Source organism: Castanea sativa, chromosome 9 (assembly GCF_040712315.1).
Source record: "Castanea sativa cultivar Marrone di Chiusa Pesio chromosome 9, ASM4071231v1".
In the NCBI taxonomy this organism is placed as follows: Eukaryota; Viridiplantae; Streptophyta; class Magnoliopsida; order Fagales; family Fagaceae; genus Castanea; species Castanea sativa.
This window is the reverse complement of record NC_134021.1, coordinates 10377950-10394598: the sequence shown is the minus strand read 5'-3', so window position 1 is coordinate 10394598 and position 16649 is coordinate 10377950. Positions and strand designations below refer to the sequence as shown.

The 16649-nt window shown below is 34.6% G+C and overlaps 1 protein-coding gene and 1 pseudogene across 1 annotated transcript; one reads left to right on the top strand and one right to left on the bottom strand.

The window, feature by feature from the left end:
* The first annotated feature begins 4985 nt into the window (after nucleotides 1–4985).
* LOC142611038 (germin-like protein subfamily 3 member 2) lies at nucleotides 4986–5855 on the top strand. The gene has a single exon (XM_075783044.1). The coding sequence runs from the start codon at nucleotides 5074–5076 to the stop codon at nucleotides 5737–5739; it is 666 nt and encodes a 221-aa protein (XP_075639159.1). The 5' UTR covers nucleotides 4986–5073; the 3' UTR covers nucleotides 5740–5855.
* A 1399-nt stretch (nucleotides 5856–7254) lies between these two features.
* On the bottom strand, nucleotides 7255–15743 carry LOC142609976 (uncharacterized; annotated as a pseudogene).
* Between the last annotated feature and the right edge of the window lie 906 nt (nucleotides 15744–16649).

Here is a 16649-nt window from a genome sequence, read left to right as displayed (position 1 = left end):
ATTTTATTTTATAATGTTGTTGTTCCTATTTTTCTATTTAAAATAACTTTTTTGTGAATTAATGGCAATGTTTTAAAGGATGTTATGTTAATGAAGATGATACATTGACACTATTGTAATTCTCCAAAATATATATGATAAATTTGTATAATTAAGAAGTCAATTTAAAAGTGATCAAAACTTAGAGAGAGGTTAAATAACACTTTATCCATTTTTATTTAAGCAAGTTTGGTTTGTTAGTCAATATTTAAGACTTCTTTTTGTTAGTGAGGAAAGTCAATATTTAAGACTTAAGTGTGTGTGAGGTTCAATATATGGGATTCTAATCATGAGGCAAAGTGAAGGAGACTGGGATCAAATTCAGGATCTCATACTTTGATACCATATTAAATTACTTATTGTCCCAAAAATTTAAACTATTAGAATATGATAAATTTAATTTTTTAATCACATAATTCTAGCAAATATAATCATACTTTTGCTTAATTTCAATAAATAAATAAGTCAATTCAAATGCACAAAAACCCTTTAATTCAGAATCGAATTTATGGGACATAATGAGCAAGTGATTAGTAATAATTAATTAATGCTTTTTACTCTCTAAAATAGGGAATTTAAAATTTTAACAATAAGCAGGTGATCATCATGAAGTTTTGGTGGTTTTGATTAGGTAAAGAATTCCCACGTGTCACATGTGATGGTGGTGGATAGCTCATGCCTAAGGTGTGAGATATCATAGGCAAGTTGGTCCTACAAATTAGGGGCATCTCCTTCACGTGCAAATTTTCTTTTTGACGAAATTAGCCTTGGGTTTGTGGACAATTCTGGTGGATTTTATTGAGTAGTAATAGTACCCGTAGTTTTGTGGTTTGGTGGCCGCTGTTTTTGGGAGAGTTGGGTTGTATTTCTTTTTGTCCAATTAATTCTGTTTCAAGCTGTTGTGGTACCCAGACGCAATAAAATCATTTTAAGTTCTACATTATGAGAATATGGGATACCTTACCGCATTTTGTATGTCTCAAGTCCCAATTTTGTATACGCATGTTAACGTTATATGCGGAATTTGGCAGGACTCAGGACAAATAGACTATGTGTCCGAAGGCCAACTGTTGTTGATGTATAAACTCTTATATATCTTATACGTAAGACCCCGTTTCCATCAAATATATATATATATATATATATATATATATATATATATATATATATATATATATTTATATAGCATTGTCATTTAGTTACAAGTTTTCGGCTTTTTGGGTAATATTTTCTAAAAAATTAGTTATTTTAAAAAATATATTTTTTATAAAATTATTTATTTTCTTATATTTAATAGTAATTTTAAATAAATTGAAATAAAATTTAGTTTTTTTATTTAATTTGTTGTAAGATAAAGTTTTTTTTTTCAAAAATATTTAGTGAAAGTTTTTTTTTTTAAATAAGTCATACTTTTTCCGTTGATTAAAAATAATTTTTCTTTAACTCATTTTTTTTATATTATCAAACACTAAAAAACGCAAAAAAAATTATTTTTACACAATTTTATATTGAAACAAACATAATGCTAATTTTGTTTTGTATTTACATCCACTTTCTTATATTTTCAAGGTTATTGATTGAATTTCGGTGTTTTTGGGCTTATTTGGTACATGATTTCAAACACATGTTTTCAGTTTTTAAATAATATTATACGTACTTTTATACACTTTTTCACTTACATGTATTTTTAAAAAAACTAAAAACTATTGTTTAAACACACGTACCAAACGAACCTTTTTTATCCTAAACTTTGTACTTAGTACTGTTTACTTCTATTTAATTTAGGTTCCCTCTAAGGAAAAAATAAATATATAAATAACAATTTTTTTTTTTTTGGATGAGAAAAACTAACAAGTTATACTTAGATGAATTGTGATGTGATGTGATAGAGCACATGGAGCAACTGTTAAAGATTCCAAAGGCACGCCATTATTGGAAGCCGTTTGTACTAATCTCGAATGCTGAGGTACGCCACCATTGGAAGCCTATGTAGTGTGTACTGATCTCGAATAATTGGGCCCCTTAAAGAAACAACATGGTCCATACATGCCATCATGCAAAAATAACTTCTCCCTTTTTTTAATTTAATAATAAAGAAATGAGATATTTAAATTTAAAATAACTCGTTAAAAATATCAAAAAGTATCAATCAGATAAATTATAAAGCTCTTAACACCATGAAAACATCATTAATTAGCCTTATATTCTTAATTATATATAGTTATATACTATTTTTGTATTTGTTATAAAATCTATTAGTAAGGTAAATTAATTTTGTTAGACTATAATAATCTTTACACAAATGTTTGGTCACTTCTAAATCCGTTACTTGATTATTAATACTTGTAATTTACGCACTTGAGTATATTATGATGTAGCTTACGTTACCATTTTAGCAATATCTATCATATTTTTAGCATTAACCATTAATTAGCTTAATTATTACAATTGCAATTTATAAAATTTCAACTTTTATTATTTAATATATTATATTAAAGGTAAAACGCACTACGATCCCTTGAACTTTTATAGTGTTGCACTAAGATGCTGTTAACTTTTTTTTTCATCAATTTAATATATCAACTTTGACAATGTACCTAATAGACCTATTATATGTCAAAATTCCATCAATTTGCTAATAAAAAAGTATGTGGTGATATATTAAGGTGTAATTTTTGAGTTTTGACTTAGTTGGCCCATTCAAAAGATGTCACGTTAATAAAAAATTTTAAAAAAAATCTAACTCAAGTTCTAGTTCAATCATAGCTAATGGAACAAGAAAAATCTTTCAACCTCAGTTGGCCCCTCTCTCTCCTCACTTTCTCTCATTTTTTCTTTGTTTTCTTGGCAACCATAAGATGTATTTGTTTGATTGCCGAGAAAACAAAGGAAAAACAAGGAAAAGTGAGGAGAGAGAGACCTCAATGGAGGCTAAGAGTAAGACTGTAAATGAACCACGCCGTTCATAAACAACTCAGGCTTGGTTCGATAAAAAAACTCGTTAATGTTTATTTGTTTATAAACAAGCAAAGCTTAAGCTTTCGTTTTGGGCTTGTTTAATAAACGAGCCGAGCCCGAGTAAAAAATATTGTTCATGAATAAACTCGTGAACACTAAGACTCGATACAAAAGTAACAAAACAAGTTGAGCATAGACTTATTTATGAGTTTGTAATAACATTTATATAAGCTTGACAAGTAAACTCACATCCTTCTAAGACTTTAATTAATTATAAGTTGAGACCACTCATCCAAACCAAATAGGCTAAATAATAAACTTAATATAGGCTTGATAATATACTTGTGTTGGATCTCAAGCTCAAAAACATGATATTGAGCTTGAGTTTGGGCTTGATCTAGAGCTCAAATTTGGCTTGACTAATGAACCAAGCCGAGCTCAAGCTTTTATAATTTATAACAAGCTCAAGCTTGAACACTATTTGTAGACTCATATTAAGCTCAAACCAAGCTTGAACATTCTACTTTTACTGTCAAGCCGAGCTAGAACATTCACTACTCGACAAAACTCGGCTCGTTTACAGTCCTAGCTAAGAGATTTTTCTGGTTTCAATAGCAATGGGTGAGCTAAAAGTTGAGTTGGGATTTTGTTAGAAATAAGTTAAGTCACATTACTAAAGTTGCACCGTTAATACTTTGTCACAATCACTTTTTCAAATTGACAAAACTTTAACATAAGTGGTCTATTTGGTACAATGTCAAAGTTGATGTACTATATTGAAGAAAAATAAAGTTAAATGGGTTTTAGTGCAATAACATAGAAGTTAGGAGGTCTTAGTGCATTTTACCCTTATATTAAATTTAAATAGATCCTGATTGGGATTTCAATACCTCTCCTATATCTCCTAATCCTTCCCCTAATTTCAACTAAAGGGGAGATATGGTGAGATAGGATTAGTGTGAATCTGTGAAAATGAAGCTAGCTATGTATTCAGGCTTAAAGATAGTAAAATTATTTGTCTATGAGGTGAAACTCTAAGTAAATGGCCATTTCCAAATTAATCTTCTCACAAATTATGTTTTACGCCCAAACCACGCTTTTGCGTACTGTAACTATTTTTGGGCCTCTTTTAGAGGGCTCATTATTAAATAGACTTGTGGGCTAAACCAAGCTAAAAGTACTATTTGACAATGAGTACTGGGGTTCAAGACTGGCCCAAGTGAAACTAAAAGTAGTTCAAGCATGGTCATGTACTCATGTCTAAGAGTGTAGGAATGAGAACCTTGGCGCATAGCTCAAATGATCAATTGATGACCACCAAGTAGATGATAGTGAAACATAGGCAGCTTTTTGTTCTAGCTTATAACTTTGCATCAAGTGAGAAAAGGATTCAGGCTCAGACTGAATTTTATTGCTTAGAGTTTAAGCATGCATACACGTGTAGTATAAAAAACATGCTTGATGCTACATAAAACAGGATTCTTGTTCCTTTTTTCTCTTTTCTGATTCTGACTATTCTAGACACCATCTGATAATTCTGATCTGAAAAATCATCACCTTGCCAATAGGTGGAACTAATCATGATTTAGTGTCCTCATCCCTTCACTTCCAAGCAAAGATTAACACCAAATTTACCATGTTATCCATCTCCTATTCGATTATAAACTTGGTTTTCATGAAATTGTATTTCCAGAATGTAAATTAATACCAGTTACCTTTGTTCACGGGGTAGACATCAAGAACCTATAATCAACTTAATCATGGTGTCAAATTCCCACTATTTGATTTATTGCTTGAAATAATTATCAATAATGTATCCTTTTGTATTGGCAGATGAGATTATGAGTAGTAGGACCCGAATTAGATAATTGTGCTATGTGAAACTATTGCCTCTTGCACAACATGTGCCTTGAATCCTCAAAAGCAAAAATTGCTAAATCTTAATGCAATCATACATGGAGGCTACTTGGCTTATAGTGTAAGGGCGTTCATGGAAATGTAAAAATCTTTAAACCTCTATTAAAACCCGTCCAAAACCACACTCATAGATCATAATCCAATTGAAAGAACACAAAAATGTCTCCAATTTTGGCCATTTTGGTTGTTGCATTCTTTCTATATTGCGTTACAACATCGGCTTCAGACCCTGACCCAATTCAAGATTTTTGCATACCCAACCCAAAATTTGGTTCCATAAAAATTGCTCACCTTGGTAGTCTTCCATGCAAGAATTCATCCGAGGCTACTACCGATGACTTTGTTTTTTCGGGCATGAAGGGAGCCGGAAACTTCTGTGACACCGGCCTTGCAGCCATATCAGTGAACCCAGCCATCTTTCCTGGCATTAACACACTAGGCATGTCATTTGTACGTGCTGACCTTAAAGTTGGTGGATATAATCCACCACATTTTCACCCAAGAGCCACTGAAATTGCATATGTGGTGCAAGGAAGTGTATATGCTGGCTTTGTGGATTCCACTAATCGGGTTTTTGCTAGAGTAATTGAGCAGGGAGAGGTCATTGTGTTCCCACGGGGTCTACTGCACTTCCTGATGAATGTTGGTGATAAGCCAGCAACAATATTTGGTAGTTTCAATAGCCAAAATCCTGGATTGCAAAAAATACCGACTGCCATTTTTGGATCTGGGATCCATGAGGAGCTTTTAGAGAAGGCTTTTGGATTAAGTCCTAAGCAAATTCGGGTCATGAGAAGAAGGTTTAATCCCAAAAGTAAGGGGTGAGTGAATGGCATTTTGTTCAATTGGGTGACATAATCTTATGGAAATAATTATTTATGTTATTGAGTATTTATCTATTATGGACTGGCTGTTTTCAGGGTCCAATGTTTGGTCACTTGATAATTTTCATTTTGTTATTCGTTTCCTTCTTCTTCTTTTTTCCCATTTTCTTTCTTTTTATCTGTTGAATACACCCTGCTTTTTTAATGGAAGGAAACAACTATAAAGATTATATTATTGAAGCCAAACAAGTCTTAAATAATCAGGGCACTGGACTTTACTGAATGTGGGTATGATCCTGAGCCTAGACACAAACATAAAGAATGCCTATGAAGCACGGGTGCGTTTCCAGATTTGAGCGCAGGTGCGGGTGCAGGTGTGAGACTCGACAATTTGTTAAAAAGTAGGGTGCGAGTGCGGGAGTGCAGTGATTAAAAAATTATTTAAAATATTTTATTTATATTTTCTATATATTGTTAAGCATACTTTTTCATATAATTGTAAATATATACCAATTTAAGAGTAATAGTAGATAATAACTAAAAGATTATATTCATAAATTAGAATACAATCTAGAAGTTTTTTTTTTTGTTTTTTTATAACATGTATTTCGGCCGGTTTCGGTAAATTCAGCTGGTTTCAGCCAATTTTGGCTGGAATCGACGTGAATATGTTGGAATCGGAGCCGAATCAGCCCGTATTGGCTCAAATCGGCACGTGTCGGTGCGAATCCGAAAAAAAAAAGGGCGAATCGGCGCATCGGAGGAGCGCCGCCGCGAGTCCGGTGCAAGTGTGGCTGCCAGGGAGCCGCAACCGTGCTTTCTAGAAGAATGCATGAGAATGAGTGAAGACTTCATCATTCCAAACCCCAAAGGCAGAGGTAAGTTGCAAAAACTTCAAAATAAAAAAGAAAAAGATCACATAATTATATTTTATTCTTGCTAAGATCAAATTCCACAATCCTTTTCAATGCCTCAATAAGCCAACTAAACAGTGATAGAAAATAAGATCATAACATAAGTTTAAAAATTTTGACCATTTTCATAGGAATTTCTTCATTTGTTTAGGGTTTTGCTTCCAAAACCAACTTGTTTGGATTGCCACACTGAATTGTTTCACAGCAAGGTGGATTTTTCCTTATTCTAATTTGTAAAAATGTTGTTGATGCAACTGATTTTTATTTGATTACAAGTTGGCATCACAGTCCTGACTGCTGAGTAAATGTGAATTAATCAATATTTGGTCCAGTAGTGGCCATCAAGTTGCAAAACCCAGACTTGGGAAATGGAAGCAGAACTCTCTAGCTTTTACAAGGGAAAAGAATAGTATCTATATGCTAGCTGATACCTTTCACCAATTGTCAGGTGGGATTTTTCTAATCAGCTCTGTAAAATGGCTGAGTATTCCAACAAACAAGATCACTAGCCTTCTAAAGAACCTTTTTTTTTTTTAGTTAATATTTATAATAAAAAAAGGAAAAGAAATAGCAACAAAAAAAAAGGGTAGATACACAAAACGAAGTCTCAAAAAAGGAATAGAAAATATTCTTGTAAGTTGTCTACAATATTCTTACAATCCATAATTTTGAGTGGAACATAACATACAATGGCAGCCATTAATGATCATCCTCATGACTAAATCTACTACAGAGAATACTGAATTAGCATTTATTGATTATAGTTCTATAGTCCCAACTCCTATGCCATCAGTTGCGCCAACTCACATTATTCCTATGGCCCCATCAACAGTGACAATTTGGTACCTTCAAAAACTACAAAAAAGAAAATGAAGCCATATGATTTCATATATATAACACATCAATAACCATTATGTTTGTGCAAATCTATAAAGCAAACTATTACAATGGCAAAAATATGGGCATTTGCATGGTACTTTTCCCGCTAAAGTGATTTAAAGAAAGGGTTTATAGTTGTCAACTACATGATCCAGACCCACCAAAATATTTCTCAGTTCATCCACTCACCAGTCATGATCCTATAGATGTTGACTATCTGACCATCAGTGTCACAGAACACATTAAAAGCTAGGCAAGCTCAAATTTTCAAACTATATTTTTCAATTCAAGCCCAAAGTAGCAACTGTGTTCTTATGCAACAGTTCATACAAAATGCTGATGCCTGGTGCAAAACTTGTCATTCATATCAAAATGATCAAAAGAAATTTCAGATTTCTACACCGGGGAGAAAATGTAATGCACAGAGCACTGACCTGGGGTAGCCCATAACAAATGTGGAACTCAATGGCTACTTCTCCCCTATCAATATTGCCTTGATGATACTATCACACATTCCATCAGCATGTGGGAACAAGTGTCCAGTACCTGGTAGCTCATGATAGTGAATCCATGGTAGCCGTTGGGCAATGTATCGTTGCAGTGTAACAGGCACAATCAAATCTTCATCCCCGTGCCACAAGTGGACAGAACCTTCATTGTTTGGAAATGGGTTTTCCAGATCCATAGGACTGAATTCCCAGGCCCCAAATCCAACATTCAGGTCACGATGCAGAGACTCGAATTCTCCTTGTTGTGTTACCTGTGCCTGAGGAAGCCACATTTGGAAAATACAGACATTTAAAGAAAAAATGTTTTTTTTTTCCCAATTAGTAACTCATGCACTCCATGGGAATTGAACCCTAGACCTCACCACCATCACATACTTGTGAGAATGGGGGGGAAGAGGTAGTGATGAAAGTGCCATTTGACCACTGCTTTAAAAAAAACATGTTGATTATAATAGAAGGAAAGTATGGTTTTAAATCCATATCAATTTCCCAATAAGAGAGGGAGCATTAGACTTGATAAATGATGCTCTAGAAATAGATTTGCATGGAAAAAAGCTGAAAAATTATATTCTTAATTTTACAAAAATTTCTTTTAAACCTTTGTTATATAAGATGATTTAATCAGTTAATTAAACAGAAATCATTAATTAGACACCACATCAAAGCAATGAGGCAGTGAAATAGAAGGTTAGAAATTGATGTGACTATAATGCTTTTTCCAATCCACAGCAATTATTTAGTAAATTGAAGCCATCAGAAATACCAAACAAGTTTTAATATGGCAAGCAAAATGTTCTTATATTAAATTAGGAAATCCAAAACTCAACCGTTAAGCAAAAACTGAAATAAGAAAACAACAAAGCCTCACCAAACACATGATATTACGGAGTCACACCTTCACTTCTAATTGCTATAGTTATAGAAAGTAATAAGATATTAATTCAGAGTTGAAGGTGTCCTTCCAGAGCCTTTTCCCACCAATGTAGGTTTGTAGAATGCAGTAAAATTCTAATACTAGTTATGTACAGAAATCAGGCAACAGTTTCTGAGTCTTCAATAGACAAACCAGAATTAGTATTAATTTTACAAATTTTCTTATGGATACATTTGCAACTTCATTTTTAAGAGTGCAGATATACACACACACACACACACACACACCTAGTGTGAAAATTGGATTAATGAAATAAAAATTTTGAACTTGCAACCTATAAGAACATAGGATGAAGATACATCCTAGATAATGTCACCAGAGGTGGTGCTCATATTATATCGGGCAACAATCTTCATTTCCACAAAATGCAGGCCATATATAATCAGTCAGCTGATATCAATCACTGTAGCTACTTGTTGCTTTTTCTCAGTGCCTTTAATACTATAAATTCCCACTGCAATATTCATAGAAATTTCCAGAGAAGTTTGATACTAACCACATATTTTTTTCTCTCAGAACGCTTTGCCATGAGTTCTTTGTCTTGGCTAGAAAGAATATCCAAATTGAGAGATGCAATGCTAGAAGCAGGGAACCATTTTTGAGTGTTCCACCAGTGGGTAAGCCAGGGAGTGTAGTGAGCAACACGAACTGCCATTGATCTTGTGGAAGCTGTTGGTAGTAGGCTTCACTGGATAAGTTTTCAGGAAAACCAGGCCACCAGTAGTTAATCACGGGAGCTAATAGTCCTGCTCCTGCTAGCCTGTTAGTGTTCCAACCCCACACATTAGAGAAAAGACGCATAACATGGTAGAATCTCTCTCTCCCATATACACAAATGCAGCCATTCTTGTTATTCTCTTTTCTACCATTTATTTATATAGCTATAGCAAATCATACCTGTGAGGGATGTATTTGAGGCAACTCCAAAGCACCTGCCCACCCATTGAGAAACCAATTACATAGAATTTTGATCCTAGTCCCAATTGATCAGCAAGCTCTTCTATATCCAAAGCCATGCTCTTCACTGTTCTCTTGGGATTAGGATCACTCTCCCCATAACCAGGTCTGTCGAAAGACACAACGTAGATTCTTAACTCTTCAACAATTTCCTGGAAGAACCCACCATTGATTCAAATGATACTAAGCCCAAGAATATCATATTTAAAGGTTTGAAATAGGACCAAAAAGACAGAGGAAAAGAACAAAAACAAAAGGATAAGTACTGGAGAAAGTGTTTTGGCAACAACAGCATCATGCCTGCAAGAATCAAATCCATGGATGAAAACAATTTTATAATTGGCCGTTTCTTTAGGCACACCATGTTCTTTGTAGGCCAAGTGCCTTCCATCACTAAGTTTTATTCTTGCTGCTGTAACAGGGGGACCATCTGGAGAACCACATATCTTGGGTGGAGGAGGTTGGGTTGCCTTTTAAGCCCATGCCAGAATCCCCACAAAAAACAACACCACAGCTCTCTTCAACATCCCTGAAACGTTGATCAAAGTTATAATAAATCTTGGAGACAAAATATTAAGTGACACACTAAACTCAATGAGTCAAGCACAAAAATTGTACTAAAGACATGCATATTTTGCAACGTATTTATTTAGAACAAGTTCTTCCTGCAGTGGCTGCAGATTACAAGAACAAAATACTAGGCAGACAACTCACATTAACTATAGAAGTATGGTTGCCTTGAAATCCATAGTCAGGTTGTGGAAATGGCCTCTCTAGCACCAATTCAAAAAATAAATATAAAAACGCCAGTGCCAGCTTAATGAAGAAACATTCTGTTCCAGCAACATGAGTTGCTTGTGATTTGTGGAGTTTTGTTTTAGATCTTTTGGAATTCAATGGGTGTTACCAGAAAGGGTCATTGATCTTTAATTTGGTTGGAGGAATTGGGTTGGCAAACATTCATCGGATATTTGGAATTTAGTCCCTCTATGTTTGATGTTCAAATTGTGGAGGGAAAGGAATTGTCGTACTTTTGAGGAAACTGAAAGTTCGGTGACTCAATTGACAGCATTGTTTATTAGATCTTCGTTAGATTGGTCCCGTGTGTGGGGTTTTACCGATAATAATTCCATAGATGAATTGAAAGAATCACTACACTTCTGTATATAATACATTTTCTTTGTAATTCTTTAGGCTTCTTCATGTTCATTATATATGAACATGAAGTGGTCTTTTTCCAATAAAAATATCACTACTTATAAAATAATAATAATTTGTTAAAAATAAAAGGTACGTGTTTCTATATTGATGTGTCAGTTATTCACCCAATAAGTTTTGATACCTTGACCCCATCCTTCAATCCAATGTGAATTAGTGTCACCAAGCTAATAGATACCACTTCAAGGAAAAAAAATCATCCTTGTATAACATAAAGGGGAAAGAGACCAAGTCGATTCAAATCTCAAATTCTTTCCATCAAATAGATTTCCAATTCGCATCAAAAGTAAAATTCAAACAAAAACACAACTTTAAAGTAAATTTCCAATAAAATGGGGGAAAGGTAACTTTGATTAAAAGCACTCTTTCGAGTTTGCCCACTTATTTCCTTTCACCCTTTCCCATTCCCGTGGAGGTGACTAACCATATAGAAGGAATTTCTTATAGAGTGGGATTGATGAGGAACCAAAATTCTATCGGGTTAATTGGGCTCAGATTTGTGAACCTTTGCAATTTAGAGGATTGGGAGTTTGGAATTTGATAAGATTCAACCAAGCATTGCTAGGAAATGGTTGTGGTAATGTGGGACTAGGAGAGACCATTTATGAAGGAAGATTATAGAAGTGAAGTATGGGAGTGAACTGGGTGGCTGGTGTACTAAAGGGGTGCCAAGTCCTTACGGTGTAAGTCTCTAGAAATCCATAAGACACGAGTGGTTGACTTTTTCCCAAATTATACAATTTGATGTGGACAATGATACTAGAGTAAAATTTTGGCATGATTTGTGGTGCAGTTATTGGCCACTTAAAGAGACCTTCTCAGAGTTATATAGAATTAGTCTGTGATGAGGAGTCTTCTTTTCTTTTTTTGATAGGTAACAAAGTAATACTATTAATAGAAAAGAATAAAAGATACATGGGTGACTCATTATTATGTCTTTAAATAAAATTTTCTTTACTTACCAAAAAAAAAAAAAAGATACATAGAGTTCACGATAGCGAACAAAGAACAACATAGCAGCAAAAAGAAATAAAGGAATCAAAATCCTATTCTAAGAGACAAAAGAAAATCAATAATAATAGAACAAACCAAAAGACCCCAACACTGAGACCAATCGAAGAGAGTCCACTGGCACAAAGCTAACAATTGGGCCATTGATTTCTCAATATCCTCAAAAGAACGTCGATTACGTGTAGTCCAAATAGTCCACATCAAACAGCCTAGTACCAAATTCCAAATATCGGCATTATATTTCCCAAGCCAATGGTACCAATAACAAAGTAAGCCTCCCAAACAAATAAATCATATGCATCCACATAGAATGAGTTAACGGACAAAAAATAAGAAAATGATCTATAAACCTCATTACAACAACACATACAACAATAATTTTCCAAGGGGCGACTACGGAGCATAAGATTATCCAAAGTGAGAATCTGGCCATGGGCTTCTGTCCGCATAAAAAATGCCACCCTTTTAGGAACCTTTACTTTCTAAATGCCCTTCTAAGGGAAATTAGAAGGAGTAACATTTTGAATCTTGTGATAAAAAAACCAGGTGTCAAACTTCCCACTTCCATTGAGGTTCCAACAAAGACTGTCACCTCCACCACCCCTAGGAACTTGAGATTGGATCAAGTGAAGAAAGGAGCAAGAAGCTGCTAACTCCCGGTTGTTGAATTCCCTATAAAATCTTAAGTTCCACACTCTGTCATTTCCACCCACTTAAGGACTCAAAATATCATAAATAGAAGCTTCCTTATTGGTTGAACACAAAAATAACTGAGGATAAAGAATTTTAAAGAGTTGTCCCTAATCCACTTATTATACCAAAAAAGAATACGAGAACCATCTCTCACAACAAAAGTGAAAAGCTTAGAAAAACTCTTCCACCCTTCACTACTACTTCGCCATAACCCACACCCATGAGCCCTCCTACAAACTCTAGTGCTCCACCCTCCTTTCCCCTCCCCATATTTCATGGCAATAACCCTCTGCCAAAGATGAGTAGGTTCATCACCATATCTCCAAAGCTATTTCCCTAACAAAGCCTAATTAAAAGACACTAATTTTTGAATTCCAAAACCACCTTGCTCAAGTGGGAAACATACCTTCTCCAAGCCACTAAGGTGTATTTGAAACACTCCTCTGAGGAACCCAACAAAAAATTCCTCTAAATACGTTCTAATCTAATAGCCATGACTTTAGGAACAGTAAATAGAGAAAGATAATAAGTTGGAATACTTGAGAGGGTACTTTTCAACAAGGTGAGCTCACCACCCTTTGATAAATAAAGACGCTTCTAGCCTGACAGTTTCTTCTCCATCCTTTCTAGAATAGGGTTCCAGATAGAGGTTGTCTTATACAAAGTACCCAGAGGCATACCCAAATATGTCATAGGTAAATTACCCACCCTGCATTGAAAAATGTTAGCCAAAGATTGAATGTTACTCACCTCCCCAATAGGGACAATCTCACTTTTCCCCACATTCACCTTCAAACTAGTAAAGGCTTGAAAACATGTCAAAGCCAACCTAATTGAAAGCAATTGCTCCCTAGAAGCATCACAGAAGAGAATGGTATAATCAACAAAAAACAGGTGTGAAATACGAATACTAGTAGAATTAACAGGTCCCACATGAAAACCCTGAAGAAGACCACCTTCCTCAGTTTTCTTCAGAATCCTACTAAGAACCTCCATGATCAAAAGAAAAGGAGAAGAAGACAACGGATCACCTTGAATTAAACCTCAAGAACTTCCAAAGAAACCAGCAAGAGATCCATTAACCAAAACTGAAAAACAGACAATAGAGCCACAGGCCTTTAACCATTTCCTCCATCGAACCCCAAAACCCATCATCTCCAACATATAGAATAAAGCATCCCAATTCACATGATTATAAGCTTTTTCAATATCTAACTTACAAACCACTCCTAGAGTACGAAACTTCAGTCTGCTATCAAGGTAAAGTTGATAAGGAGTCTTCTAGAGCAGAGGTTATGCGTTTCCCCAATGGGATGCTTCATTTGGATTTTTAGTTCTCTAGATTACTCCAAGATTGAGAGTTGGAGTCTTTGACTGCTTTTATGGATTTGACCTATTCCACCTTAGTGAAAGGTGAGGGGCTTGATAAAACTCTATTGGAGGCCAGCCAATAGTCGAGGTTTTAAGGTGCATGGGTACTGCCTTTCCCTTTCCTCAATATTGGCATGTTATTTCCTTGGAAGTTAGTGTGACAAGCGAAGGTACCTCCTAAAATAACTTTCTTTTCATGGACTGCTGCCCTAAGGAAGATTTCTTCTGATAATTTACAAAGGAGAGTTATTATTGACAAGAATAGTGCTATATGTGTAAACAGAGTGGGGAGTCAGTCGACCATAACCTTCCTCATTGTCTCATAGCATATGAGTTATGGACAATGGTGAGGAGTTTGTTTGGTCATCTTTGGGTTATGCCATAGGGGGTCCTTGATTTGTTAGTAGCTTGGTAAGGTACCTTTGGTAGACACCAAAATAAAGCTTTTTGGAGGGCTGTGCTGCATTGCATTATGTTGTGTCTTTGGTGGAAATGGAATGCAAGATGCTTTGAGGGATGTGAATGGTCTATTCTTGAAGATTAAATCTCTCTTTTTTCATACCATACTGGATTGGTGTGTTGCTTTTAAATCTCTTCCCTGTTCTAATTTTTATTAGATATGCTTGAGCATTGTAATTTGAAAGTTTGATTTTATTGCAACCTGAGTACACCCCCAATGTAAACGGGTGTTTCCGATTTGTTCAATAAAATTTTGTCTCTTATAAATAAATAAATTACAATAAAAACACACAACTCTAACTCTTTAATATATATATATACACACACAACAATTTTAGGGCCAAGTACCATTATTTAGCAAAATATGTATGGATCTACCACTGTTTTAGAAATGATTAGATATCTACTACTTTTTTTAAACTCAAGTATCACAAACTCGAGTTTGCAGTAAAACTCGAGTTCCATAAAAAATAGCCACCAATTTTTTAAGTAATTCGAGTTCCAGGAACTCGAATTTTATAAAAAATAGCACGGGAAACTTGAAAGACTACTTTTTCAAAGAACTCAAGTTACACGGTAAACAAACTCAAATTCCAAAACAGTGATACATCCGTATATATCTCCAAAACAGTGGTAGCTCCTACATATTTTGACAAAAGTGGTACTTGGCCATTTTGGCCCAATTTTAGTTTATGTGTTATCCTACATTTTTGCAATGACAAATGTTAAACAGAAAGCGCGACCCTGATAAGACAATCTTAAGGTTCCCACGTATACGATGAAAATAAATAAGGCACAACGACAAATTAACAGCACCCAGATCAAATAAAAAGAAGAGAACAAAAAACCCACCTGATGGAAGCTTATAGGGACTGTTTTGCTTGGCTTTTCTCGTATGACTTCTGGCTGATGCTGCAGATATCTTCCTGTTCACTCCTCCGGCCATTTCTTTCTCACAGAATACCCAACTACACAGATATCTGAAGTGAAGTTTGAAGAGTGAAGACTGTCTATCTTGGTGCCAAACTGCCCATAAATACTAGCATCACAACATTTTACACAATTTTTTTTTTTTTTTTTTTTGTTGTTGTTGTTGTTGTTGTTTTGGTTACAACTTGTCCCGTTTGAGTGGTGAGTAATAAACATGTATACCCGCAAATTTTTTTTTTTTTTTCCACCGGTCACGACTCGTGATGTAACCATTTGGGACAAAAAAGGTATAAAATAACGTAGTACTAGCATTTTTCCTCTTAATTGTTGATACTAGTGGCAGTGGGCCCTTATATGTGTGGTGTTCGTGTGTCTATTCAACGTAGCAAAATATATCATCGCCCATTCTTAGTATAGTGGTCAATTCATAAATATAAAAACTTGTAAGGTGTGAGAGATAAGGACCGAAATTCAAGTCTCCAAAAAAGAGTTTCATACTCACGTACACTTAAATTAAGTTAGAGTAGAATTCTATCTTATATAAAATATAAAAAAAACATAGCAAAATATGGCTAGTTAGTTGTCACTTTTATTAGACTTGTCATTTTTTTTTTCCATCACTCACCTGTAATCTATTAAATAAATAATTGTGATTTTTTAAGTGGTTTAAAATTTTTTTTTTTTCCGCCTTGGATTGGAATGATTGTTGTATTTTTTTAAAAATAATATATAAAAAAAGGTTCATAAGTGTGGTCACTACTTCTACACCACTTGAACACATGCATTGCATTATGGTGTGAAACCACACGAATACAAATAGAACTTACCACTATTTGAACCCATAATTCTTAAACTCATAAGTGTGATGAGTTACAGCTCACAAGAACTTCCTACTCCTTGACCACCTCCACAGATCATTAATTATATGTTTTCTAAGGTGTTTTGTTTCTCTCGAACAAAATATTTACTACTTTGTCTTTGCAAGATGCCACATTTCTATTCTTTGTACGAAAATGGCATTCTAGAAAGCGATGTC